The following is a 26825-nucleotide window of genomic DNA, read 5'->3' as shown; positions in this document are numbered from 1 at the left end:
TCAACTATGACACGTTCATTGTTGCACTGCTTGTTTTTCATTTTGAACAGAAGTCAACATGACAGCAGCTCCAACAAGCCCTCCAACAGCAACTCCTTCAAGACCATTTTCCACTGACGTCACTCAGGTGATAACCAGCAGCAGCAGCAGCAGCAGCAGCACAGCAGCAGCAGCACACATCACTGCAGCTGAGGTGCAGGTCCGCCTGGCCGATGGAGGGAACAGCTCCTGTTCTGGCAGAGTGGAGGTCTTCCACCTTGGACAGTGGGGGACAGTGTGTGATGATAACTGGGACCTGCTTGATGCTCAGGTGGTGTGTAGACAGCTGGGTTGTGGCAGAGTCCTGGCAGCACCACCGAGTGCACGTTTTGGACAGGGCAGAGGGCCCATCTGGCTGGATGATGTCATCTGTTCAGGAAGTGAGTCATCAATAACAGACTGTAGACATCCAGGGTTTGGCACCAACAACTGTGTCCACCGTGAATACGCTGCTGTGATCTGTGAAGGTAAATGTGTCTCTATTTTTTAAGTACATTACAGATGTTATTACTCACATATAACTGGTGGATTTACTTTATGTGAGCATTAATGTAAACCACACAGAGTGGACATCATGTTCTGCACAATAAGCCAAATGTACAGTCAAAATAATAGATTTTGTTGTGAACATTATTACTAAATGGAGTTTAGAGAAAGTGGCACCTTTGCACACAATTATCAGGAAGAACTGTGGGTGGAAAAGGGACATTTCCTTGTTAGATTTGGTGTCAGTGGGGCCTACCTAGCGATGTGGTTCACGGACATTTTTATTTTGGTTTGACCAGCAGGCAACACCAAAGTTACTACAGACCCATATCCAGCAATCACAATTGCTAACATCACTCTGGTGATAGCTGGCACCAGCAGCACAAATGGAAAGCTTAGCTTAGCACAAATTGAAATGGTTTTTTGGGCTACAAGCACCAAACGTGTTGCGGCTGTAAGCTGTTGTCACTGATGTGCCCACCTAGTTTCAAGGTCATAGGCCACAGTGCAGTGTACTTCTGATCCGTTGAATTGTGTGAAAGTCTGATTGGCTAATAACTCTGCCACTTTAAATGATTTGGGCATGTCCATCAGCCATGCATACCAAATTTGTTGTCATTTGGACTTACAGTTCGAGGAGAGGATTTTCAACAGTTTTTCAAAATTTCCAAGATGGTTGACAAATTACCCAGATGGACACCATTGCTTCCAATTGCAGATTTGTTTGACATACTAAGTGCTACATATCAAGTTTCAATAGGTCAAACGGGGTGCCCACGAGGACTGTTTATGTTTCGCTGCATGTTATACCCCCCTTGTAGCAGAAATGTAACAAAACCGCTTGGAGACTTGCAGTTTGCCATGTTTGTGTCAAATTTTAAAACTTTTTTTAACCTTTATTTTATACTGAGCAGCTCCACTAGTGCGGTTGGGGTTAACCTTCCAGTCACAAGTTCGCTTTTCTAACCTTTAGGCCACCACTGCCCACAAAAGACCAATCACATGATGGAGCTAGGGCCAAGTACAATGTGTGAAGAATAAGAAGAATTGTTAAAAACAATGGGTTCCTAACGAGTGCTGGTTAAAAAGTAGAGTCCACACACTGCATTGTAGACTTAACTCCCAGTTTATTTAACTGGGAGTTAAGTCTACAATGCAGTGTGCAGAATCTACTTTTTAACCTATGTTGATGGTCTGTTGTCCTGCACCTGCAATGCTGAGTAGATGTGCGTGCTCTACTTTTGTTTGTTCCTAACGAGTGCTCCCTGTCTACAAGCTTGTGATGTCAGACTATTGTTCTAATGCTTACTGTGCCAATATCACTCCAATATATTGACATGCTAATTTCATCTATTTATTGTAATGCTACAAGAACATACATACATATCTGTTCCATAACAAAACAACTGGGGGAATTATGTTCTCCCTCTGAACTGTATGAACACTAGTCAACTATGACACGTTCATTGTTGCACTGCTTGTTTTTCATTTTGAACAGAAGTCAACATGACAGCAGCTCCAACAAGCCCTCCAACAGCAACTCCTTCAAGACCATTTTCCACTGACGTCACTCAGGTGATAACCAGCAGCAGCAGCAGCAGCAGCAGCACAGCAGCAGCAGCACACATCACTGCAGCTGAGGTGCAGGTCCGCCTGGCCGATGGAGGGAACAGCTCCTGTTCTGGCAGAGTGGAGGTCTTCCACCTTGGACAGTGGGGGACAGTGTGTGATGATAACTGGGACCTGCTTGATGCTCAGGTGGTGTGTAGACAGCTGGGTTGTGGCAGAGTCCTGGCAGCACCACCGAGTGCACGTTTTGGACAGGGCAGAGGGCCCATCTGGCTGGATGATGTCATCTGTTCAGGAAGTGAGTCATCAATAACAGACTGTAGACATCCAGGGTTTGGCACCAACAACTGTGGTCACAATGAAGACGCCGCTGTGATATGTGAAGGTAAATGTGTCTATATTCTTTAAGTACATTACAGATGTTATTACTCACATATAACTGGTGGATTTACTTTATGTGAGCATTAATGTAAACCACACAGAGTGGACATCATGTTCTGCACAATAAGCCAAATGTACAGTCAAAATAATAGATTTTGTTGTGAACATTATTACTAAATGGAGTTTAGAGAAAGTGGCACCTTTGCACACAATTATCAGGAAGAACTGTGGGTGGAAAAGGGACATTTCCTTGTTAGATTTGGTGTCAGTGGGGCCTACCTAGCGATGTGGTTCACGGACATTTTTCTTTTGGTTTGACCAGCAGGCAACACCAAAGTTACTACAGACCCATCTCCAGCAATCACAATTGCTAACATCACTCTGGTGATAGCTGGCACCAGCAGCACAAATGGAAAGCTTAGCTTAGCACAAATTGAAATGGTTTTTTGGGCTACACGCACCAAACGTGTTGCGGCTGTAAGCTGTTGTCACTGATTTGCCCACCTAGTTTCAAGGTCATAGGCCACAGTGCAGTGTACTTCTGATCCGTTGAATTGTGTGAAAGTCTGATTGGCTAATAACTCTGCCACTTTAAATTATTTGGGCATGTCCATCAGCCATGCATACCAAATTTGTTGTCATTTGGACTTACAGTTCGAGGAGAGGATTTTCAACAGTTTTTCAAAATTTCCAAGATGGTTGACAAATTACCCAGATGGACACCATTGCTTCCAATTGCAGATTTGTTTGACATACTAAGTGCTGTGCTACATATCAAGTTTCAATAGGTCAAACGGGGTGCCCACGAGGACTGTTTATGTTTCGCTGCATGTTATACCCCCCTTGTAGCAGAAATGTAACAAAACCGCTTGGAGACTTGCAGTTTGCCATGTTTGTGTCAAATTTTAAAACTTTTTTTAACCTTTATTTTATACTGAGCAGCTCGACTAGTGCGGTTGGGGTTAACCTTCCAGTCACAAGTTCACTTTTCTAACCTTTAGGCCACCACTGCCCACAAAAGACCAATCACATGATGGAGCTAGGGCCAAGTACAATGTGTGAAGAATAAGAAGAATTGTTAAAAACAATGGGTTCCTAACGAGTGCTGGTTAAAAAGTAGAGTCCACACACTGCATTGTAGACTAACTCTTTTAGACAGAGAAAGCACACATTTATAGTTATTTTTAGATATTTTGTGTTCACCAAGTCCTAGCAGAAAATAATCCTCGGCTCTTGAAAGATGAGCCAGAATCCTCAAAAAAAAAACTTGGCAGAAGCTACCTACAGTAAAAAAAAACTGTTGCCAGTGAATGTGTTAAAAACAATGGGTTCCTAACGAGTGCTGGTTAAAAAGTAGAGTCCACACACTGCATTGTAGACTTAACTCCCAGTTTATTTAACTGGGAGTTAAGTCTACAATGCAGTGTGCAGACTCTACTTTTGAACCTATGTTGATGGTCTGTTGTCCTGCACCTGCAATGCTGAGTGGATGTGCGTGCTCTACTTTTGTTTGTTCGTAACGAGTGCTCCCTGTCTACAAGCTTGTGATGTCAGACTATTGTTCTAATGCTTACTGTGCCAATATCACTCCAATATATTGACATGCTAATTTCATCTATTCATTTTAATGCTACAAGAACATACATACATATCTGTTCCATATCAAAACAACTGGGGGAATTATGTTCTCCCTCTGAACTGTATGAAAACTAGTCAACTATGACACGTTCATTGTTGCACTGCTTGTTTTTCATTTTGAATAGAAGTCAAGATGACAGCACCTTCAACAAGCCCTCCAACAACATCTCCTTCAAGACCATTTTCCACTGACGTCACTCAGGTGATAGCCAGCAGCAGCAGCAGCACAGCAGCAGCAGCACACATCACTGCAGCTGAGGTGCAGGTCCGCCTGGCCAATGGAGGGAACAGCTCCTGTTCTGGCAGAGTGGAGGTCTTCCACCTTGGACAGTGGGGGACAGTGTGTGATGATGACTGGGACCTGCTTGATGCTCAGGTGGTGTGTAGACAGCTGGGTTGTGGCAGAATCCTGGCAGCACCACCGAGTGCACGTTTTGGACAGGGCAGAGGGCCCATCTGGCTGGATGATGTCACCTGTTCAGGAAGTGAGTCATCAATAACAGACTGTAGACATCCAGGGTTTGGCACCAACAACTGTGGTCACAATGAAGACGCCGCTGTGATCTGTGAAGGTAAATGTGTCTCTATTCTTTAAGTACATTACAGATGTTATTACTGACATATAACTGGTGGATTTACTTTATATGTGAGTAGTAATGTAAACCACACAGAGTGGACATCATCTCGCCGCACAATAAGCCAAATGTACAGTCAAAAGAATAGATTGTGTTTTGAACATTATTAAGTCAAGTCAAGTCAAGTTTATTTATATAGCCCTAATTCACAAGCATGTCTCAGAGGGCTTCACAGAAAGTATGTCTAGCTGATTCTAGCTAACACACAGTAACAAGAATATACAGAATAAAGATAACATTTGAACATTTGAAGAAAGCAGGAGAGTGGAGGAGGGAGGGAGAGGGAGGAGGGAGGAGAGGGGGGAGGTGGGGAGAAAATAGGAAATGTGGAGAGGTGGGAGGGCGCAGGGGAAGGAGAGCAGTGGGAATGTGAGAGAGGGGAGAGGACAGAGAGGAGGAGAGAACAGAGAAGGAGAGGTGGAAGGGTACAGGGGAGGTAGAGTAGAGGTAGGGTCTAGGGTGGAGGGAGGGAGGGAGGAGAGGGGGGAGGTGGGGAGAAAATAGGAAATGTGGAGGAGGAGAGAACAGGGGAGGAGAGATGAGGGTGCAGGGGAGGGAGAGCCAGGGTAGGGGTAGGGTCTAGGGTTGGGGGAGGGGAGGGAGTAGGATACGGGCCCGGATTAGGGCGAGGGTGGGGAGAAATGGGAAATGTGGAGGAGGAGAGAACAGAGAAGGAGAGGGTGCAGGGGAGGGAGAGCAGGGGGAATGTGAGAGGGAGGAGAGGGCAGAGAGGAGGAGAGAACAGAGAAGGAGAGGTGGGAGGGCGCAGGGGAAGGAGAGCAGTGGGAATGTGAGAGAGGGGAGAGGACAGAGAGGAGGAGAGAACAGAGAAGGAGAGGAGGAAGGGTACAGGGGAGGTAGAGTAGAGGTAGGGTCTAGGGTGGAGGGAGGGAGTAGGATACGGGCCCGGATTAGGGCGAGGGTGGGGAGAAAATGGGAAATGTGGAGGAGGAGAGAACAGAGAAGGAGAGGTGGGAGGGTGCAGGGGAAGGAGAGCAGGGGGAATGTGAGAGAGGGGGGAGGACAGAGAGTAGAGGTGCAGGGGAAGGAGAGCAGGGGAAGAAGAGCAGGGGGAATGTGAGAGAGGGGGGAGGACAGAGAGTAGAGGTAGGGTCTAGGGTGGAGGGAGGGAGTAGGATACGGGCCCGGATTAGGGCGAGGGTGGGGGGAAAATGGGAAATGTGGAGGAGGAGAGGACAGAGAAGGAGAGGTGGGAGGGTGCAGGGGAAGGAGAGCAGGGGGAATGTGAGAGAGGGGGGAGGACAGAGAGGCAGAGAAGGAGAGGTGGGAGGGTGCAGGGGAAGGAGAGCAGGGGGAATGTGAGAGAAGGGAGAGCAGGAAGTGGCAGGGATTCAGGAAAATAGGGGAGAAGAGGAGAAGGAGCAGAGGGGGGGGAGAATGAGGAGAAAGCAGGAGAAGGGAGGGGGGGGCGGTGGGATGTGGGGGAGGAAAGAGCATGGAAAGAGAGGAGAACAAGAAGGGGGAAGAAGGGAAGAAGCGGGGAAAGGGGGAAAGAGAGGGGGGGGGGAGAAGATCAGACAACTGACTACTCTAAGCATTAACCAGAGCTAACTGGGACATAGTATCTAGCTAATCTACAGCCTAATCTGGCCTATCCTACCCTGCTCTAGTCTGATTTTAGCCTGAACACTAACAGGTCAGCCTTAGGCTGTAGCTAATCTATCGCCTACCTAAGCTGTTCTAAACCAACCGGCAGCCCTCGACCAGTGATGAAGAGCACCGATGCCCCCCGACCCGGCCCCCGCCCACATATGGCGTGGGAGGGAAGGCCAGGCCGGGACACAGCGGCACCCCCTCACCCCCAGTGAACGCAAGAAAACCTTTCCACCATATGGATCGCCGCATGGATTGCCCCAGTGACTTGGCTGAGGAGGAACCTTGTGAGGTCGTTGTGCTAGGGGCCAATTGCTGCGGCCCAGGCGGACCCAGCCCCCACGCGACCCGCCCCCCCAGCCCCCAGCCACCAGCATAGTGACTGAGAGCGTGAGAGCAGGCCACGCGGGGGACGGGCCCACCCACCAGGCCACAGCAGCGGACCCCCATCTGGGGACTCCCCTCCGAGACAGGCCGAGAGATGCCGGGCTAAACCATGCACAGAGTTTCCGATAATGAAACTCTGTGAATGGTTTATTATGGAAATAAAATGTACAAGAGAACAGAAAATTGAAAATGTAGAAAAGAGTCCAACAGAAGGGATATAAAAATGTAATTTTTAAATTATCCTAAGATCAGGGAAGGGAGTTGAAAATCTAAAAAGTAGAGTCCAAAAAGAAATAGAAAATGCAGTCTTTAAGTGTTCGTAGGTTTAGAGAATACTAGTTAATTAGCTAGGTGACAAAAAGGGTAACAAGATTGGGAGTTCCATGAGGATGATCTGAGGAATCCATGAGTCCGCGTTGGTGACATGGATTAAGAGGAGGGGAGGATAGGAGTTGGAGGTGATGATGAGGCGGCGGGGGATGGGGCTGGGGGGGCGCCCCCCCCTTCCCTTAGGCAAGCAGGTGACCAGGATGATGAGGATAGGGGTCGGTGATGGTGATGAGCCCGGGGTGTCAGACAGTAGAAGGAGTAGTGGGTAGATGGCCTAGAGTGACGACAGGTGGCTAGGACGATGACGGCCGGACCTAGGGCTGCAGCGGTGGGGTGTACGTCAGGCCAATGAGGACACCTGAGGGGGAGAGAGAGAAGAGAGCGGGGGAATCTGCGCAGAGGTGGAACTAACTCTATAAACAGCAATAAAAATTAGGTCAAATCAAAATTTATTAGGATTATTTAGGATGACTAATATTATACTGCTAATTCAGGTCTAGGTAGTCTAGGTCTAAGTTTATACTGATACTGCTGGCTTGAGATAGCCCGCTCAGCAGTTCAGGACTAAGTTTATTCACCAGCTATTTGATTTTATATCTGAGCTACTGGGTCGGCTGATGCCATATTATTAAATTAGGTCAAGTCTAAGTTTATACTGATACTGCTGGCTTGAGATAGCCCGCTCAGCAGTTCAGGACTAAGTTTATTCATCAGCTATTTGATATTATATCCGAGCTACTGGATCGGCTGATGCCATATTATTAAATTAGGTCAAGTCTAAGTTTATATTGATACTGCTGGCTTGTGATAGCCCGCTCAGCAGTTCAGGACTAAGTTTATTCACCAGCTATTTGAATTTATATCTGAGCTATTGGATCGGCTGATGCCATATTATTAAATTAAATTAGGTCAAGTCTAAGTTTATACTGATACTGCTGGCTTGAGATAGCCCGCTCAGCAGTTCAGGACTAAGTTTATTCACCAGCTATTTGATTTTATATCTGAGCTACTGGATCGGCTGATGCCATATTATTAAATTAGGTCCAGTCTAAATTTATACTGATACTGCTGGCTTGAGATAGCCCGCTCAGCAGTTCAGGACTAAGTTTATTCACCAACTATTTGATTTTCTATCTAGGCTACTGGGTCGACTGATGCCATATTATTTAAATTAGGTCAAGTCTAAGTTTATACTGATATTGCTGGCTTGAGACAGCCCGCTCAGCAATTCAGGATTGTATGTACTCAAGAGCTAATAAATATTTCTAGAGAATGACATCATCAAACATAACCATCAAGCACAACCAAATGATTGGGAGAATAAATGGGTTTTGAGTCTAGTTTTGAAGATTTCAATGGAGCCAGCTTCCCTAACTGACAGAGGAAGCTGGTTCCAGAGGTGTGGAGCACGGTAAGAAAATGTTCTGCTACCTGCTGATTTTTTCTTAATTTTAGGGACGGTAAGATAATTACCGTCCTGTGAGCGGAGAGTACGCGTGGGAACATAAGGAATGATTAGCTCAGATAAGTACGGAGGTGCGAGCCCGTGCAAAGATTTATAGGTTAACAGAAGCACCTTAAAGTCTGATCTGGCCTGAATTGGGAGCCAGTGGAGGGAGATTAAGACCGGAGTTATATGATCAAACTTCTTAGTTCTAGTTAGAATTCTAGCAGCGGCGTTTTGCACGAGTTGTAATTTATTTGTGCTACAAAGTGGAAGGCCAGAGAATAGGACATTACAGTAATCGAGTCTAGATGAAACAAAGGCGTGTATTAAGGTTTCGGCATCCGTTGCATTTAGCAAGGGACGGATCTTTGAGATATTGCGAAGATGAAAGAAAGCTATTTTAGTGATGTCCTTAATGTGAGCATCGAATGACAGAGTAGGATCAAAGGTAACACCTAGGTTTTTCACCTTTGAGTTTGGAGTAATTACGCAGTTCTCAATGTTCAGACTAAGATCAGTGAGAAATGGAAGTTGGGTTTTTGGGCCAACAACTAGTAGTTCAGTTTTGTTGGCGTTTAGTCGTAAGAAATTATTTGACATCCAATCTGTAACAGCGATTAAGCAGGATTCAAGATTAGCGAGTTTAGAGCGATCGTCTGGTCTAATTGGTATATAAATTTGGGTATCGTCGGCATAACAGTGGAAGTTAATGCCATATCTACGGAAAATTTCGCCAAGAGGCAGTAAGTAAACTCCAAAGAGTAAGGGACCCAGGACTGATCCCTGCGGTACACCAAACTTCACTGAGGAGAATGTGGACATAATATTTTTATATGAGACACAGTGTGTCCTATCAGACAAATATGACTTTAGCCAGGATAGGGCAGTGCCCCGGATACCTACGTAGTTAGATAAGCGGTCTAGGAGGATCTTATGATCGATTGTATCGAAGGCTGCGCTTAAGTCTAATAAAATGAGAAGAGAGGAGAAATTAGAGTCGGACGCGAGGAGAAGGTCATTGGTTACTTTTGTAAGAGCAGTTTCAGTACTATGGAGTGATCTAAAACCAGATTGAAAGGGATCGAGAAGTTTATTATGCGAGAGGTAGTCAGTTAATTGTGTTGAGACTACTTTTTCAAGAACTTTAGAGAGGAAGGGGAGATTTGAGATTGGCCTGAAGTTGTTAAGAACCTCAGAATCAAGGTTTGGCTTTTTAAGTAGAGGTTTGATTACAGCAGATTTGAAGGAGGCAGGGACAATGCCAGAGGAGAGGGAGCTATTGATAATGTTAAGTAAGGGGGGGCCTAGTATTGGAAGGAGTTCCTTAATCAACTTTGCAGGGAGAGGGTCGAATAAACAGGTTGTGGATTTAGATGAAAGTACAATTTTTGAAAGTGCATTTAGGGAGATAGTCTCAAAATTCGAGAGTATAGTACTCTCGTCTAAGGTTCTAAGGACAGGGCTAGGAAAGGGGTTAGCACCCTTTGTGAGTAATAGAGAGTTGCTAATTTCATCTCTAATACAGATAATTTTACGGTTAAAGAAGTCAAGGAAATCATTAGCTGTAAATGGAGAGTTTGTATTGGGGGATGGTTTGCGAGTAAGATTTGCGACCGTGTCAAATAAAAATTTAGGATTATTTTTATTAGTGTTAATAAGATCTGATAGGTAGGAGGCTCTTGCAGCGGAGAGCATACATTTGTATTTTAATAGGCTATCACTCCAAGCTAGTCGATAGACTTCAAGCTTGGATGATCGCCATTTACGTTCTAGTTTTCTGCATATTAGTTTTTGTGCGCGTGTATCGTCAGTATACCAAGGCGAGGGTTTTTTAGGGCGACGGATTTTAGTACGTAGAGGTGCGATAGAATCAAGCGAGGCGAGTAGGATTGAATTAAATTGATTTGTGAATTCATTAATGGAGTCGATCCGCTCTGGGAGAGAGGAAAGCGGCCCCGATAACAAATCAGCGAGTTCAGTGGGAGTAGAACTATCGATACGCCGGGCGGTATAGGTATCAGCTAGGTTTGATTGCCGGGGGGGCAGGTCTATTTTAAATTGAATGAGATAATGATCTGACAGTGCTGGAGGGTAAATCATGACTGACAGATCTGAGACGTTAATCCCACGAGCAAGGACGAGATCAAGCGTGTTGCCGTTAGAATGCGTTTGTTCATGAACCAACTGAGCAAAGCCAAGGGTGTCGACTAAAGATAGAAAGGCTTTGCAGAGTGGGTCAGCTTTACGGTTAACATGAATATTGAAATCGCCAATGATAAGGATATTATCCGTGCGGGTTACGAGGTCAGAGAGAAAATTGGAAAATTCATCAAGAAAAGATGAATAGGGCCCAGGTGGGCGGTAGAGCATAACTAGGTAGAAGGCTCCGAGGCCAGCTATATTAGAGTGTCTCATAGTAAGTATCTCACAAGATAGGAGCTTATACTTTTGATCCTGTAGAAGACCTAGATTTGAGTTATAAATTAGGCCATTACTAAATGGAGTTTAGAGGAAGTGGCACATTTGGACACAATAATCAGGAAATTCCCAAGATGGTGGACAATCCACCCAGATGGACCTTATGGGTCCAAATTGGAGATTTGTTCTGCATACTAAATGAGAGCTACATACCAAGTTTCAATTGTCTATGTCAACTGGGGCGGCCAAGAGGACTATAAGTTTGGCTGCTTGTTATAGCACCCTTCCTGTAGCCGAAATATGACAAAAACACCCAGAGACCTGCTTAACGCAGTTTGCCATGCGTTACAATTCGCATTAGTGTTCATTATCTCAATCCCGCACGGGCCAACATAATGATACGGGTCGGCAGAAATGCATCATTAATTAACTTGGCATCATTCGTTGTCTAGGGGCATTCCACTACTTCACCGAGAATGGTAACATGAAGTAATAAACACTGAAAGAATGAAAAGGCTGATTTAAGTATTGTTATGTAAGTAGGCTACTCACTCCGACATTAGCTGACATGGCCTTCGGGAGCGGGGTCATCCCTATGTTCCCCGGGTCCTATGTTCCCCGGGTCCTATGTTCCCCGTTTTTAACACTCTCCGTAACATTTGGGGTGTCTATCCGCTATGCCGACCACCCGCAATGCCGACCTTAGGTTTAGGCGTGAGGGGTGGGAGAGGTTAGGTTTTGGGTTAGGGTCTGGGGGAGGTTAGGAAGGGTTTTATGTTCCCCGGTCCCACAAAAACGGGGAACATAGGACCCGGGGAATATAGGACCCGGGGAACATAGGTACGCTCCCTCGGGAGCGATCCTGGCCGGCCACGACACTGCGCCAGCTCCACTCTGTTGATTGCATGAGGAATCCAGAGTAATCCTCCTGCGCTATAAGTGGGACAGAACAAAAGTGACAAAACAAAACAAAACAAGACGGAAACTAGTATAGACTATCAACAAGATGCATGGCGGGCCACAAACGCCTCTTCTGTAGGGACCAGACTGAACCCTGAGTGCAAGCACGGCATCCAATTTAAGTCTGCCTATGGCAACCCATTATGGCCAAAAAGGCACCATATGGACACAGAGGTCATATAGAGGTATAAAGGGTGCCTCTAGATCCTTCTAAATGAACACCCACACACATCAAAGATAAATCAGTCATAGCAAATAGAAGTAAATATTAGCATAACCATGTGAGAAGGACTGTAACACATGTTTGTACCAAATTTAAAAACCTTTGACCAATGACATGCTGAGCTAGAGTCGATTAGGCTACAATGTGCAAAATTATAAGAATCTGATTAAAAAGAATGGGTTCCTAACGAGTACTCCCTGTCTATAAGCTTGTGATGCCAAACTTTTGCTCTCTTACTGTGCAGATATCACTCCAATAATATGTACATGCTAATTTCATCTATTCATTTTAATGCTACAAGAACATACATACATATCTGTTCCATATCAAAACAACTGGGGGAATTATGTTCTCCCTCTGAACTGTATGAACACTAGTCAACTATGACACATTCATTGTTGCACTGCTTGTTTTTCATTTTGAATAGAAGTCAACATGGCACCATCTTCAACAAGCCCTCCAACAACATCTCCTTCAAGACCATTTTCCACTGACGTCACTCAGGTGATAGCCAGCAGCAGCAGCAGCAGCACAGCAGCAGCAGCACACATCACTGCAGCTGAGGTGCAGGTCCGCCTGGCCGATGGCGGGAACAGCTTCTGTTCTGGCAGAGTGGAGGTCTTCCACCTTGGACAGTGGGGGACAGTGTGTGATGATGACTGGGACCTGCTTGATGCTCAGGTGGTGTGTAGACAGCTGGGTTGTGGCAGAGTCCTGGCAGCACCACAGGGTGCACGTTTTGGACAGGGCAGAGGCCCCATCTGGCTGGATGATGTCACCTGTTCAGGAAGTGAGTCATCAATAACAGAGTGTAGACATCCAGGGTTTGGGACCCACAACTGTGGTCACAATGAAGACGCTGCTGTGATCTGTGAAGGTAAATGTGTCTCTATTCTTTAAGTACATTACAGATGTTATTACTCACATATAACTGGTGGATTTACTTTATATGTGAGCAGTAATTTAAACCACACAGAGTGGACATCATCTCGCTGCACAATAAACCAAATTTACACTCAAAATAATAGATTGTGTTTTGAACGTTATTACTGAATGGAGTTTAGAGGAAGTGGCACCTTTGCACACAATTATCAGGAAGAACTGTGGGTGGAAAAAGGGACATTTCCTTGTTAGATTTGGTGTCAGTGGGGCCTACCTAGCGATGTGGTTCACGGACATTTTTCTTTTGGTTTGACCAGCAGGCAACACCAAAGTTACTACAGACCCATCTCCAGCAATGACAATTGCTAACATCACTCTGGTGATAGCCGGCACCAGCAGCACAAATGGAAAACTTAGCACAAATTGAAATGGTTTGTTGGGCTACCAGCACCAAACGTGGTGCGGCTGTAAAGTGTTGTCACTGATGTGCCCACCTAGTTTCAAGGTCATAGGCCACTGTGCATTGTCCTTCTGATCCATTGAATTGTGTGAAAGTCTGATTGGCTAATAACTCTGCCACTTTAAATGATTTGGGCATGTCCATCGGCCATGCATACCAAATTTGTTGTCATTTGGACTTACAGTTCGAGGAGAGGATTTTCAACAGTTTTTCAAAATTTCCAAGATCGTGGACAAATTACCCAGATGGACACCATTGCTTCCAATTGCAGATTTGGGTAACGCTTTAGAATACAGCCCGCAAATAAGCATGTAGTTAGAGTATAACAACGGGGTTTAGGGCTGTAGTTATAGTCTAACTACGGGGTTTAAGGAGTGAATTATAAGATCTGTACTTATAGTCGAACTACGGGGTTTAAGGAGTGTAGTTATAGTATAACAACGGGGTTTAAGGAGTGTAGTTATGGTATAACAACGGGGTTTAAGGAGTGTAGTTATAGTCTAACAACAGGGTTTAAGGAGTGTAGTTAGAGTATAACAACGGGTTTAAGGAGTGTAGTTACAGTATACCAACGGGGTTTAAGGAGTGTAGTTAGAGTATAACAACGGGGTTTAAGGAGTGAAAAAATACTTTAACTAGAGGGTAACAAGATCTGTACTTATAGTCTAACTACGGGGTCGCGGGCTGTATTATGAAGCAGGGGACAAATGTTTGTACTTATGTAGTCTAACAACAGGGTTTAAGGAGTGTAGTTAGAGTATAACAACGGGTTTAAGGAGTGTAGTTATGGTATAACAACGGGGTTTAAGGAGTGTAGTTATAGTCTAACAACAGGGTTTAAGGAGTGTAGTTAGAGTATAACAACGGGTTTAAGGAGTGTAGTTACAGTATACCAACGGGGTTTAAGGAGTGTAGTTAGAGTATAACAACGGGGTTTAAGGAGTGAAAAAATACTTTAACTAGAGGGTAACAAGATCTGTACTTATAGTCTAACTACGGGGTCGCGGGCTGTATTATGAAGCAGGGGACAAATGTTTGTACTTATGGGGCCCTATTCTCCCACAAGCCTTCGGCGCTAAAACGGGCCTTAAACGCAAAAAAACGTGCCTTGCGCCTGTTTTGGGACGATATCAATATGGCTTTAGGCTGCCAAATGCGCTTTAGGCCGAATGGGCGTGGCGCAGTCCCAGAATGGGCCAAAGTGGGCGTGTCGGCGCTAAATACCGGCGTATTGCTATCTTCTGACCTGGCGTTAATTTAGCGCCTTGCGCCTTTGAAAAGCACGCCTATTCAGTGGGCCAGTTGCTTGGAGCGCTCCCCTCTGGCTCTCTCCTCTTTCACCCTTCTCTGTGTCACCCCTCTCCCTCTCTCCTCAGTCTGACAGGCACAATACCGACTGTCTCTGACTCCCTCGCTCAGAGTCCCATAGAAAAAATAAGCTGTAACTTCACTGTAAAGTGAATGTCCCAAGATGCATTGTGTTTCTCCATTTCGCTACTAAATAGCAACCAAATGGAGGACTTCCGGTATGAGCGCAGTAGAGATGGCTGTGTGAGAGAGACAGCTCCCGGGCCAGACCCATAATTTGGCGATTAATAGACTCAAATGCGAATTATATAAAGTGAATAGAGGGGCGGATGGCAGAAGGACTGAGGAGGAGTCGATTGCGGAAAGGAAATAAAACTGAATCGCCCGCGCCCAAAGTAAATAAAAATAAGAAGACGTTAGCCAACCCAGGAGCTAACCTAGCTGCTACACAGGGCTGCACAAACATACAAGCTAGCTCCCGAGCTACCGGCCAACCCACGGACCTAACTAACGAGGAGGAAGACGGGGCGAATATGGAGAAGGCGATGAAAGAGATGGAGAAGAATATGCTGGAGGCGATTAAAATACAGGGTGAGCAGAATGAACGGATGCACGAACAATTGGGGCGTAAAATGACGGGCATGCATGAAGAGGCAATGGGAGAAATCCGAGGCCTAGCGAACCGCGTCGGAGTAGTGGAGGCTCAGGCCGAGAAAACAGAGGGGTGGACGGCGGACATGGCTGAAGAACTACGTGAGGCTCGAGAAGAACGTGACGCTATGCGGCGAAAGTTGATAGACATTGAGACCCGAAATAGGAGGACCAACATTAGAATAAGTGGAATAGCGGAAGGGGGGGAAGGATCCGACAAGGAGGAAGTGCTGAAGTTTATGGAGGGTTTTCTGAAAAAGGAAATACCAGCACTGGTTGACGTAACCCTCAATATACAGAGGGCCCACCGCACATTTGCAACTAAGCCAGCCGACGGAGAACGCCCAAGAGCATTCGTGGTAGCCTTCCAGGAGGACAGAGTCAAGGACAAGGTGATAAGGGAGGCGTGGAAGAAAGGGAACATTGAGATGAGGGGAAGAAAGGTGTATTTTGACCACGATTTCCCAGTCGAGGTGGTCCAGAAGAGGATGATGTACAATCCCATCAAGAGAGCCCTAATGAAAGCGAAAATACGCTTTCAAACGCCAATGTCAGGTATGAAGATCATGTGGGACGAGGGGAGAAACCCAAAATATTACGCCAGTGCACGGGAGGCGGAGGAGGACCTGGGGGCCAGGAGCATAACGGTGGAGAAGACGGTGGCGCCAAATCGTCCCAACAGAAGGGAAGGACGCGGAGCGACAGGGAGCGGAGGAGAGGAGAGAGGGGCGGCCAGAAGAGTGGAGAAGAGGCTGGAGGAGTACCGTCGCGCCTGGGAGCAGCAGAGAAAATAGACTGAATGAAGAGTCGCTTGAGATAATCAGGGCCCGAGGGGCTTGTTTCTTTTGATCGCAGAGAGGAGAGAGGAGGAGCGCTTATCGCTGGACTGAGAGGTCGGTATTGTTCGGGCGTCTTACCTGGATAGCCGACCTACACGCGGGGACCTTCTTCGAGGAGCCTTTCCCCACAGACCTACCGGCGAGGTCAAGGTAGAGAGGGAGTCATATCCTTCTCATTTGGAAGTCCATTTTTGGTTTGATTCTGTTTTCTTTAAATCAGTTTTGTTTGTTCGTCAGAGTCCTTATGACATTGTTATTGTTCTGTTTAGATACAGTTATGATGTTTGAAGTTTTGAAGTGCGTGATTAGGGGGACAAGTTCTATCTGTTTTCTTTTTCTGAAGTTAGATGGGGTCTCTTAAATTGAAAATTGCTTCATTAAATGTGAATGGGGACAAAGTGAAACGAAGCAGGGCTCTAGCCAAAATACGGAAAGATAAAACACAGGTAATGTTTTTGCAGGAGACGCACATGCCACTTGAAGAACATGTAAAATTGAAAAAATATGGTTTTAGGAATGCATTCTTTAGTTCATGTACGAACAGCAGAAGGAGGGGGGTGGCGACGTTGATTTCAAATTCGGTTTCTTTTGAGTTAATAAGGGAGATTAGTGATAAAGAGGGTAGATACATTTTAATAGTGGGTAGGATCGAAAATGTTTTAGTTACACTGGTCAACACATACACCCCACCTGAGAACGATAGAACATTTTTAAGGGTTTTGTTTGATATTATAAAGTCTGAAGCAGAAGGTATCTTGGTTTGTGGAGGAGACTGGAACACAATACTGGACTATTCTCTAGATACAACGAGCGCAGGGAGACATAATCGTCAGCGATCAAAGGATTTGAAGGTTCTAATTAAAGGGGCGGGGCTAGTAGACGTGTGGAGGGAAATGCACAAAGGGGAGAGGGGGTACACTCATTTCTCATTGACTCATCGGGTTCATGCGAGACTAGACATTTTTTTTATGAATAAGGAGGACAGATACAGGGTGCTAGAATGTGAGGTGGGGACAGCAGACATTTCGGACCATAACGTGATATACATGACTATACAATTAAACATTGGGAAGAGGGAAACTTTGTGGAGGTTGAATGTGGGGATTTTAAACAGGGTGGAAGACAAGAAACAAATTAGAGAAGAGATTAAAGAATGTATTGGAGATAATAATAACGGGGAGGTTAGTCCGACCATTCTATGGGATACGCTAAAAGCTATAATGAGGGGAAAATTGATTTCGAGGACAGCATTTATAAATAAAAGTAGAAGAAAGAAATATGATGAACTACAGGGGCAACTTAAAATGTGGGATGGGAGGCTATTGGAGGGGAATGAGGGGGCATTGGAGGGGACTAGGGAGATTAGAAAACAATTAGAGGAGCTAGGGAGGGAGGACTTAGAGAAAAAGCTTAGATTTACTAAACAGACATTTTACGAGGCGGGACCTAGGGCGACGAAGATATTAGCAGGGCGACTGAGGGACCAACAGACTAGACGGACAATACATAAGATTAGAGACCCTAGGACGGACACAACAGTATTCGGACCCGAGGAGATCCAAAGAGTATTCAGAGAATACTACGAGAAACTATATGCCCAGCCGGAAGAGGTAGAGGGGGAATACGTAAATCAGTTTTTAGCAGGATTAGATCTCCCGTCCTTGGGGAAGGAACAAAATGAAGTTTTAACAGCCCCCATATCAGCTAAAGAAATATACGCAGCCATAGCACGTCTTAAAGCTAGCAAGAGCCCAGGTAGTGACGGATTCCCAAACGAATGGTATAAGACCTTTAGAGAAGACCTCGTCCCGATTATGGTGGATTCATTTAACTGGACACTCGAAAAGGCGGAGGCCCCTCCCTCGTGGAAAGAAGCAATAATTTCAGTTATTCCTAAGGAGGGTAAGAATAAAGAATACTGTGAATCATACCGACCCATATCTATACTAAACGTAGACTATAAGCTGTTTACTTCTATAATGTCGAAGAGAATGGAACAATTCCTCCCTAGATTAATAGACGAAGACCAAACGGGTTTTATAAAAGGCAGACAGACTCAGGACAACATTAGACGCTCAATTCATATCATCGACCATATAGATAGACACCAACTGGAAGCAGCTCTAATTCGACGCGGAGAAGGCGTTTGACAGGGTCAGCTGGAGGTTCTTATTCAAGACAATGGGGAGACTTGGCTTTGACGATAAGTTTATTAAGTGTCTACAGGCACTGTATGACGGTCCATATGCCAGAATAAAGATTAACGGGCACCTAACGGGCAGGTTTAAACTGACTAGAGGGACACTTTACTTTACTTTACTTTATTGCACTTGGCAGACGCCTTTGTCCAAAGCGACTTACAACATCACATCTCATCAGAATACACAAGAAATACAACATCACATCTCATCAGAATACACAAGAAATACACAGAACAATTGAAAGTAATAAATATAAGAACGTAGTGTAGTAAAAAGCATGTAATACAATCAATAAGAGTCAAGTATCCTGGTCTATCATGAACTAGAGTAACACATTATGGGGATACAAATAATGTAAAAAATAGTCAGGGGCGTAGCTAGCAGCATGTGAGTGTTTTAAGAAATGGTTAAGATTCAGAAAGGCCCAGGTGTAGGCCGAAGAGGTGGGTTTTTAGTCTCCGACGAAAAATTGCCAGTGACTCGGCCATTCTGATCGAGGGGGGAAGCTCATTCCACCACTGAGGAGCCAGTGAGGAAAAAAGTTGTGATCGGGACAGGCGACCTCCGGGCCCATGTAGTGATGGAGGGGCAAGGCGAGGTGGACCGGTAGAGGAGCGGAGGGAGCGATGCAAAGTTTGGAAACTTACCAAAGATTGCAGATAAGGCGGGGCTGACCGGTGAACTGACCGGTAGGCCAGTACCAGTGTCTTGAACCTGATGCGTGCCAGGATGGGAAGCCAGTGAAGGTCGCAAAAAAGGGGAGTGACATGTGAAAATTTAGGTAAGTTAAACACCAGACGGGCTGCAGCGTTTTGGATAAGCTGAAGGGGTCGGATGGCCGAGGCAGGTAGCCCGGCCAACAGAACGTTGCAGTAGTCTAGACGCGAGCTGACAAGCGCCTGGACCAATAGTTGGGTCGCCTCTTTAGTGAGGAATGGACGGATTTTTCGAATGTTATAAAGTGAAAGCCTACAGGCACGGGCAGTCGCTGCGATAAAGGCTGAATAGGATAACTGATGATCTAGAAACACCCCGAGGTTCTTAACTGTTGGAGAAGGGAGTACCGTAGTGTTGTCAATATGGATGGAGAGGTCTGTGATAGGGCAGTCCTTTCCAGGGAGGAACAGTAAGGACACGCCAGGGATGTTGCGCTAGCCCCGCCCTCTTCGCGATTTACATAGAACCATTAGCACAACTGATTAGAGATAGCAGTGAATTAAGGGGCATTACGGTGTCGAATCGGGAACACAAGATAGGACTATTTGCTGATGACGTTATTGTTTTCCTCGAAGACCCAGATAAAACTTTCCCCAGCTTGATGAAGATACTAGAGAACTTTGGTCAAATGTCAGGATATAAGTTAAATGTTTCCAAAACGCAAATCCTCTCCATAAACTACACGCCCAGTAGAACGATTAAACAAAGGTTTAGACTGGAATGGGGGGCAGATGCAATTAAATACTTGGGGGTGACTATGACTAGAGACCTGACAGATTTATATGACAGGAATTATACAATAATCAATGAAAAACTGAAGAGAGACTGGTCCAAGTGGTCAACTTTGATTTTAGATTTTAGTTCAAGGATAGAGACCATCAAAATGAACATACTACCCAGACTGCTATATTTATTCCTTTCTCTCCCAGTTAAGATACCTGAAGACCAATTCAAGGCCTGGGATAAACAGATTTCTCGTTTCATATGGGCGGGCGCCAGACCTAGAGTGAAGTACAAAACATTACAGATCAATAAGGAAAGGGGAGGTTTGGCTCTGCCTGACCTGAGAAAATATTACTATGCTGCACAGTTAAGGTATGTGGTATACTGGTGTACACCTGATTATGAAGCAAGGTGGAAAGAGATAGAGATGAAAGTGGGTAAGGGCAAACCTCAGACTAGGCTGGGAGAGAGAGAAGGGATGGTGAGAAAGGGAGAGAATATGGTCCTGGATAATACTATAGATGTGTGGAGGGAAGTGGTGAGAAAATTTAGGATGGAGGGAGACATCAAACTTTTAATTTGGCCCTCACAATCATATGGTTTTACACCGGGCAAATGGGATGCGAATTTTAAAAGGTGGGAAGTGAAGGGTATGACTACGATTGGGACCATGTTAACTGAAAAGGAGTTTTGTTCTTTTATTTCAATCAAGAGGGAACTAGAATTAGGGGAGTCGGATAGATATAGATATATACAGCTGAAACACTTTTATGATCAAGGGGTGAAGAAACACCTATCTGAAGAGGGAAATTGGCTGGTTAATTTTTTGATGGAGGCCCACAAACACACACCAACAAAAATTGTCTCCAAATTGTATAGAATTATTCAAAAAATGACTGGGGACAACACACTATATGTCATGGAGAGATGGAAGAAAGAAATTAATATTGATATAACAGAAGATGATTGGCATTCTATGTGTGACACACAACATAAGTCTACTCGATCCAGAGGATGGAGAGAATTCGGATGGAAAAATATAATGAGATTTTTTATTACACCACAGATCAAAAGCAGACAGACACACGAACAACAGATATGTTGGAGAAACTGTGGACAGATAAATGCCAATCATCTTCATATATTCTGGGAATGTGAAAAGATTCAGGGGTTCTGGTTGGACATCACTCAAGTTATGCAGAGGGTTATGGGGTATGACTTTCCAAAAGAGCCACAGATTATTTATTTGGGAAAAATTGAAGAACACATTGCGATGGGAGACCTTTGTTTGTTCCGGATACTGACACTGGCAGGGAAGAAGGCGATCACAAGGAGATGGCTGAAGGAGGAACCCCCCGAAGTGGGGGAGTGGATCAGTATTGTGGAGGAAATCAAAACAATGGAGGAACTTACTGCACGTCTGAGGACTAAAATAAATGCCCACTTCGACTCATGGAGGAAGTGGAATACTTACAGGACACTGGTCTAAAAAGGCTCCCCCACCGAGAGAGTAACTATTGGCCACTCCCCCTGCCAGTGTCGGTGCACTCATTATTTTCTCTATTTGCTTTACATGTCTATCCGGATCTCCTTTCCCAAAAAAAAAAAAAAAAAAAAAGTGTTTGACCTTGGAATGGTGAAGATAATAAGTACCTAATTTAATTAAAAAAAAAAATAAAAAAAAAAAAAATGGAAAATTGAAAAATTGAAAAAAAAAAATATATATATATATAAAAAAAAAAAAAAAAAAAAAAAAAAAAAAAAAAAAAACACTTCGAATTATGGAGGAAGTGGAATAAATATAGGTCACTGGTCTAAGAAGATCCCCCCCATCAGGTGTTGTCCACCCCCCCCCTGTCAGTGTCAGCACACACATATTATTTTCTTTATTTGTTTTACATGAGTATCCAGGTCTCCTTTCCCCCCCCAAAAAAAAAAAAAAAAAAAAAAAAAAAACTTGTCTGTCCTTGAAATGGTAAAAAAAAAAAAAAAAAAAAAAAAAATCTGTTAAAAAGAAAAAAGAGGAATAACTGAATAATAACAAAGTAAAAATAAATAAATAAATGCCCACTTCGACTCATGGAGGAAGTGGAGTATGGAATATATAGGTCACTGGTGTAAGAAGATTTCCCCATCGAGAGAGAAACTGTGGTTTATCCCCCCTGTCAGCGCACTCATATTATTTTCCTTATTTGTGTTCTTGTTTATATGTATATTTTGGTTTCCTTTTCCTAAAAAAAAAATGTGGATTTGTCTGTTTGTGAAAAGATGAAAATAAAAAGTATAAAAAAAAAAAAAAATAGCAACCAAATGAGCCGAAAACCTATATTAAGGGAGGATCTAAATAATGTGTAATGGTAAGACAACCTCCAATTGTAGAACATTTCAATATTGGACCAAATAAAACATCGAAATGAAAACACCACCCTATTTGAAACATATATGTCCTACTGGGGTTATAAATATCCCTTGTCGATTTAACGTGATTTAGATAAGTGACAGCGGAATGCGCTTCGGAAGCTTCTACTGTCATCTGCTATACTGTGATGTCCGCTCCAATAACTTGGCCCTACTCCACATTTAGTTTTACAATAAAAACACATTTATGCAATGACTTTACATAATGTAGGCTATATTTATGTGCATCATCCTTCCTGCAGCAGGCGAGAGAAAATGATATCTTTCTGGACAAACTTTCACCAATCTAATAGGCTATATTTTTCTAGCTGATGTGTTTAGAACATTATTTTCACTTTGATCTTGCTATAGTGTAGCGTATTTACATGCTTGCAGTATTGAAACTGCAGTTAGATTGGTTTGAGAAGCATAATAATATGGAATAATAGCCTATAATGCAGACAGACAGACTGGATGAAGGGAGGGGGGGGGGGGGGGGGGGGGCAGAGCGTTTGGCTTTCGTCTGGTTTTGCGGGATCACTGGAATTGGAGCTAAAAAGGCAAGCGTGGGATTCGTTTATTGCAGTTATCCAATGAGCATGACGGTGCATAATTTTACGCTTAAAAGGCGTGGTTGTAATGGTTGAGGCTGCGTCTAGCGCCAGCACGACGATATCAAGTGCGCTGGTCCACGCCCACTGATTTGAGCTGCGCCAGGCGATCGGCCTAGAAACAGCGCCGATGCAACGATAGGGACCATAGGCTAATTACGGGGTACCACACTGTACTTACAGGGTAACTACGGGGTTTAAGGAGTGTAGTTAGAGTATAACAACAGGGTTTAAGGAGTCTAGTTAGAGTATAACAACGGGGTTTAAGGAGTCTTGTTAGAGTATAACAACGGGGTTTAAGGAGTGTAGTTAGAGTATAACAACGGGGTTTAAGGAGTGTAGTTAGAGTATAACAACGGGGTTTAAGGAGTGTAGTTAGAGTATAACAACGGGGTTTAAGGAGTGTAGTTAGAGTATAACAACAGGGTTTAAGGAGTCTAGTTAGAGTATAACAACGGGGTTTAAGGAGTCTAGTTAGAGTATAACAACGGGGTTTAAGGAGTCTAGTTAGAGTATAACAACGGGGTTTAAGGAGTCTAGTTAGAGTATAACAACGGGGTTTAAGGAGTCTAGTTAGAGTATAACAATGGGGTTTAAGGAGTCTAGTTAGAGTATAACAACGGGGTTTAAGGAGTGTAGTTAGAGTATAACAACGGGGTTTAAGGAGTGTAGTTAGAGTATAACAACAGGGTTTAAGGAGTGTAGTTAGAGTATAACAACGGGGTTTAAGGAGTGAAAAAATACTTTAACTAGAACAAGATCTGTACTTAGTCTAACTACGGGGTCGCGGGCTGTATTATGAAGCAGGGGACAAATGTTTGTACTTATAGGCTAATTACGGGGTACCACACTATACTTACAGGGTAACTATGGGGTTTAAGGAGTGTAGTTAGAGTATAACAACAGGGTTTAAGGAGTGTAGTTAGAGTATAACAACGGGGTTTAAGTTTAAGTTAGACTCTAACTAGACTCCTTAAACCCCGTTGTTATACTCTAACTAGACTCCTTAAACCCCGTTGTTATACTCTAACTAGACTCCTTAAACCCCGTTGTTATACTCTAAATATACTCCTTAAACCCCGTTGTTATACTCTAACTAGACTCCTTAAACCCCGTTGTTATACTCTAACTAGACTCCTTAAACCCTGTTGTTATACTCTAACTACACTCCTTAAACCCCGTTGTTATACTCTAACTAGACTCCTTAAACCCCGTTGTTATACTCTAACTAGACTCCTTAAACCCCGTTGTTATACTCTAACTAGACTCCTTAAACCCCGTTGTTATACTCTAACTAGACTCCTTAAACCCCGTTGTTATACTCTAACTACACTCCTTAAACCCCATTGTTATACTCTAACTAGACTCCTTAAACCTCGTTGTTATACTCTAACTACACTCCTTAAACCCCGTTGTTATACTCTAACTAGACTCCTTAAACCCCGTTGTTATACTCTAACTACACTCCTTAAACCCCGTTGTTATACTCTAACTAGACGCCTTAAACCCCGTTGTTATACTCTAACTAGACTCCTTAAACCCCGTTGTTATACTCTAACTACACTCCTTAAACCCCGTTGTTATACTCTAACTACACTCCTTAAACCCTGTTGTTATACTCTAACTACACTCCTTAAACCCCGTTGTTATACTCTAACTACACTCCTTAAACCCCGTTGTTATACTCTAACTACACTCCTTAAACCCCGTTGTTATACTCTAACTACACTCCTTAAACCCCGTAGTTACCCTGTAAGTACAGTGTGGTACCCCGTAATTAGCCTATAAGTACAAACATTTGTCCCCTGCTTCATAATACAGCCCGCGACCCCGTAGTTAGACTATAAGTACAGATCTTGTTACCCTCTAGTTAAAGTATTTTTTCACTCCTTAAACCCCGTTGTTATACTCTAACTACACTCCTTAAACCCCGTTGTTATACTCTAACTACACTCCTTAAACCTGTTGTTATACTCTAACTACACTCCTTAAAACCTGTTGTTAGACTATAACTACACTCCTTAAACCCCGTTGTTATACCATAACTACACTCCTTAAACCCCGTTGTTATACTATAACTACACTCCTTAAACCCCGTAGTTAGACTATAAGTACAGATCTTATAATTCACTCCTTAAACCCCGTAGTTAGACTATAACTACAGCCCTAAACCCCGTTGTTATACTCTAACTACATGCTTATTTGCGGGCTGTATTCTAAAGCGTTACCCAGATTTGTTTGACATACTAAGTGCTGTGCTACGTTTCAATAGGTCAAACGGGGTGCCCACGAGGACTGTTTATGTTTTGCTGCATGTTATACCACCCTTGTAGCAGAAATGTAACAAAACCGCTTGGAGACTTGCTTAATGCAGTTTTCCATGTTTGTGTCAAATTTGAAAACTTTTTTTAACCTTTATTTTATACTGAGCAGCTCCACTAGTGTGGTTGGGGTTAACCTTCCAGTCACAAGTTCGCTTTTCTAACCTTTAGGCCACCACTGCCCACAAAAGACCAATCACATGATGGAGCTAGGGCCAAGTACAATGTGTGAAGAATAAGAAGAATTGTTAAAAACAATGGGTTCCTAACGAGTGCTGGTTAAAAAGTAGAGTCCACACACTGCATTGTAGACTTAACTCCCAGTTTATTTAACTGGGAGTTAAGTCTACAATGCAGTGTGCAGACTCTACTTTTGAACCTATGTTGATGGTCTGTTGTCCTGCACCTGCAATGCTGAGTGGATGTGCGTGCTCTACTTTTGTTTGTTCGTAACGAGTGCTCCCTGTCTACAAGCTTGTGATGTCAGACTATTGTTCTAATGCTTACTGTGCCAATATCACTCCAATATATTGACATGCTAATTTCATCTATTCATTTTAATGCTACAAGAACATACATACATATCTGTTCCATATCAAAACAACTGGGGGAATTATGTTCTCCCTCTGAACTGTATGAAAACTAGTCAACTATGACACGTTCATTGTTGCACTGCTTGTTTTTCATTTTGAATAGAAGTCAAGATGACAGCACCTTCAACAAGCCCTCCAACAACATCTCCTTCAAGACCATTTTCCACTGACGTCACTCAGGTGATAGCCAGCAGCAGCAGCAGCACAGCAGCAGCAGCACACATCACTGCAGCTGAGGTGCAGGTCCGCCTGGCCAATGGAGGGAACAGCTCCTGTTCTGGCAGAGTGGAGGTCTTCCACCTTGGACAGTGGGGGACAGTGTGTGATGATGACTGGGACCTGCTTGATGCTCAGGTGGTGTGTAGACAGCTGGGTTGTGGCAGAGTCCTGGCAGCACCACCGAGTGCACGTTTTGGACAGGGCAGAGGGCCCATCTGGCTGGATGATGTCACCTGTTCAGGAAGTGAGTCATCAATAACAGACTGTAGACATCCAGGGTTTGGCACCAACAACTGTGGTCACAATGAAGACGCCGCTGTGATCTGTGAAGGTAAATGTGTCTCTATTCTTTAAGTACATTACAGATGTTATTACTGACATATAACTGGTGGATTTACTTTATATGTGAGTAGTAATGTAAACCACACAGAGTGGACATCATCTCGCCGCACAATAAGCCAAATGTACAGTCAAAAGAATAGATTGTGTTTTGAACATTATTACTAAATGGAGTTTAGAGGAAGTGGCACATTTGGACACAATAATCAGGAAATTCCCAAGATGGTGGACAATCCACCCAGATGGACCTTATGGGTCCAAATTGGAGATTTGTTCTGCATACTAAATGAGAGCTACATACCAAGTTTCAATTGTCTATGTCAACTGGGGCGGCCAAGAGGACTATAAGTTTGGCTGCTTGTTATAGCGCCCTTCCTGTAGCCGAAATATGACAAAAACACCCAGAGACCTGCTTAACGCAGTTTGCCATGCGTTAC

At 44.1% G+C, this 26825-nt stretch overlaps 1 protein-coding gene across 1 annotated transcript in view; it reads left to right on the top strand.

The window, feature by feature from the left end:
* LOC310779456 (scavenger receptor cysteine-rich domain-containing protein DMBT1-like) overlaps positions 1-26825 on the top strand; it is a gene marked incomplete at both ends in the record, with an annotated part of 74509 nt that overhangs the window by 33159 nt on the left and 14525 nt on the right. Inside the window, 7 exons of the mRNA XM_083639989.1 lie at positions 233-512; positions 2162-2479; positions 2801-2859; positions 4412-4685; positions 12687-13004; positions 15174-16087; positions 26080-26380. Of these exons, the coding sequence (XP_083496115.1) occupies positions 233-512; positions 2162-2479; positions 2801-2859; positions 4412-4685; positions 12687-13004; positions 15174-16087; positions 26080-26380 (2464 nt within the window). The remainder of the gene's footprint in view (positions 1-232; positions 513-2161; positions 2480-2800; positions 2860-4411; positions 4686-12686; positions 13005-15173; positions 16088-26079; positions 26381-26825) is intronic.

The sequence above is a fragment of the Poromitra crassiceps genome, assembly GCF_964638095.1.
Source record: "Poromitra crassiceps genome assembly, chromosome: 7".
NCBI classification, from domain to species: Eukaryota; Metazoa; Chordata; class Actinopteri; order Beryciformes; family Melamphaidae; genus Poromitra; species Poromitra crassiceps.
Note: the sequence above shows the minus strand (reverse complement) of the source record. Positions and strands in the feature narration are given on the sequence as shown.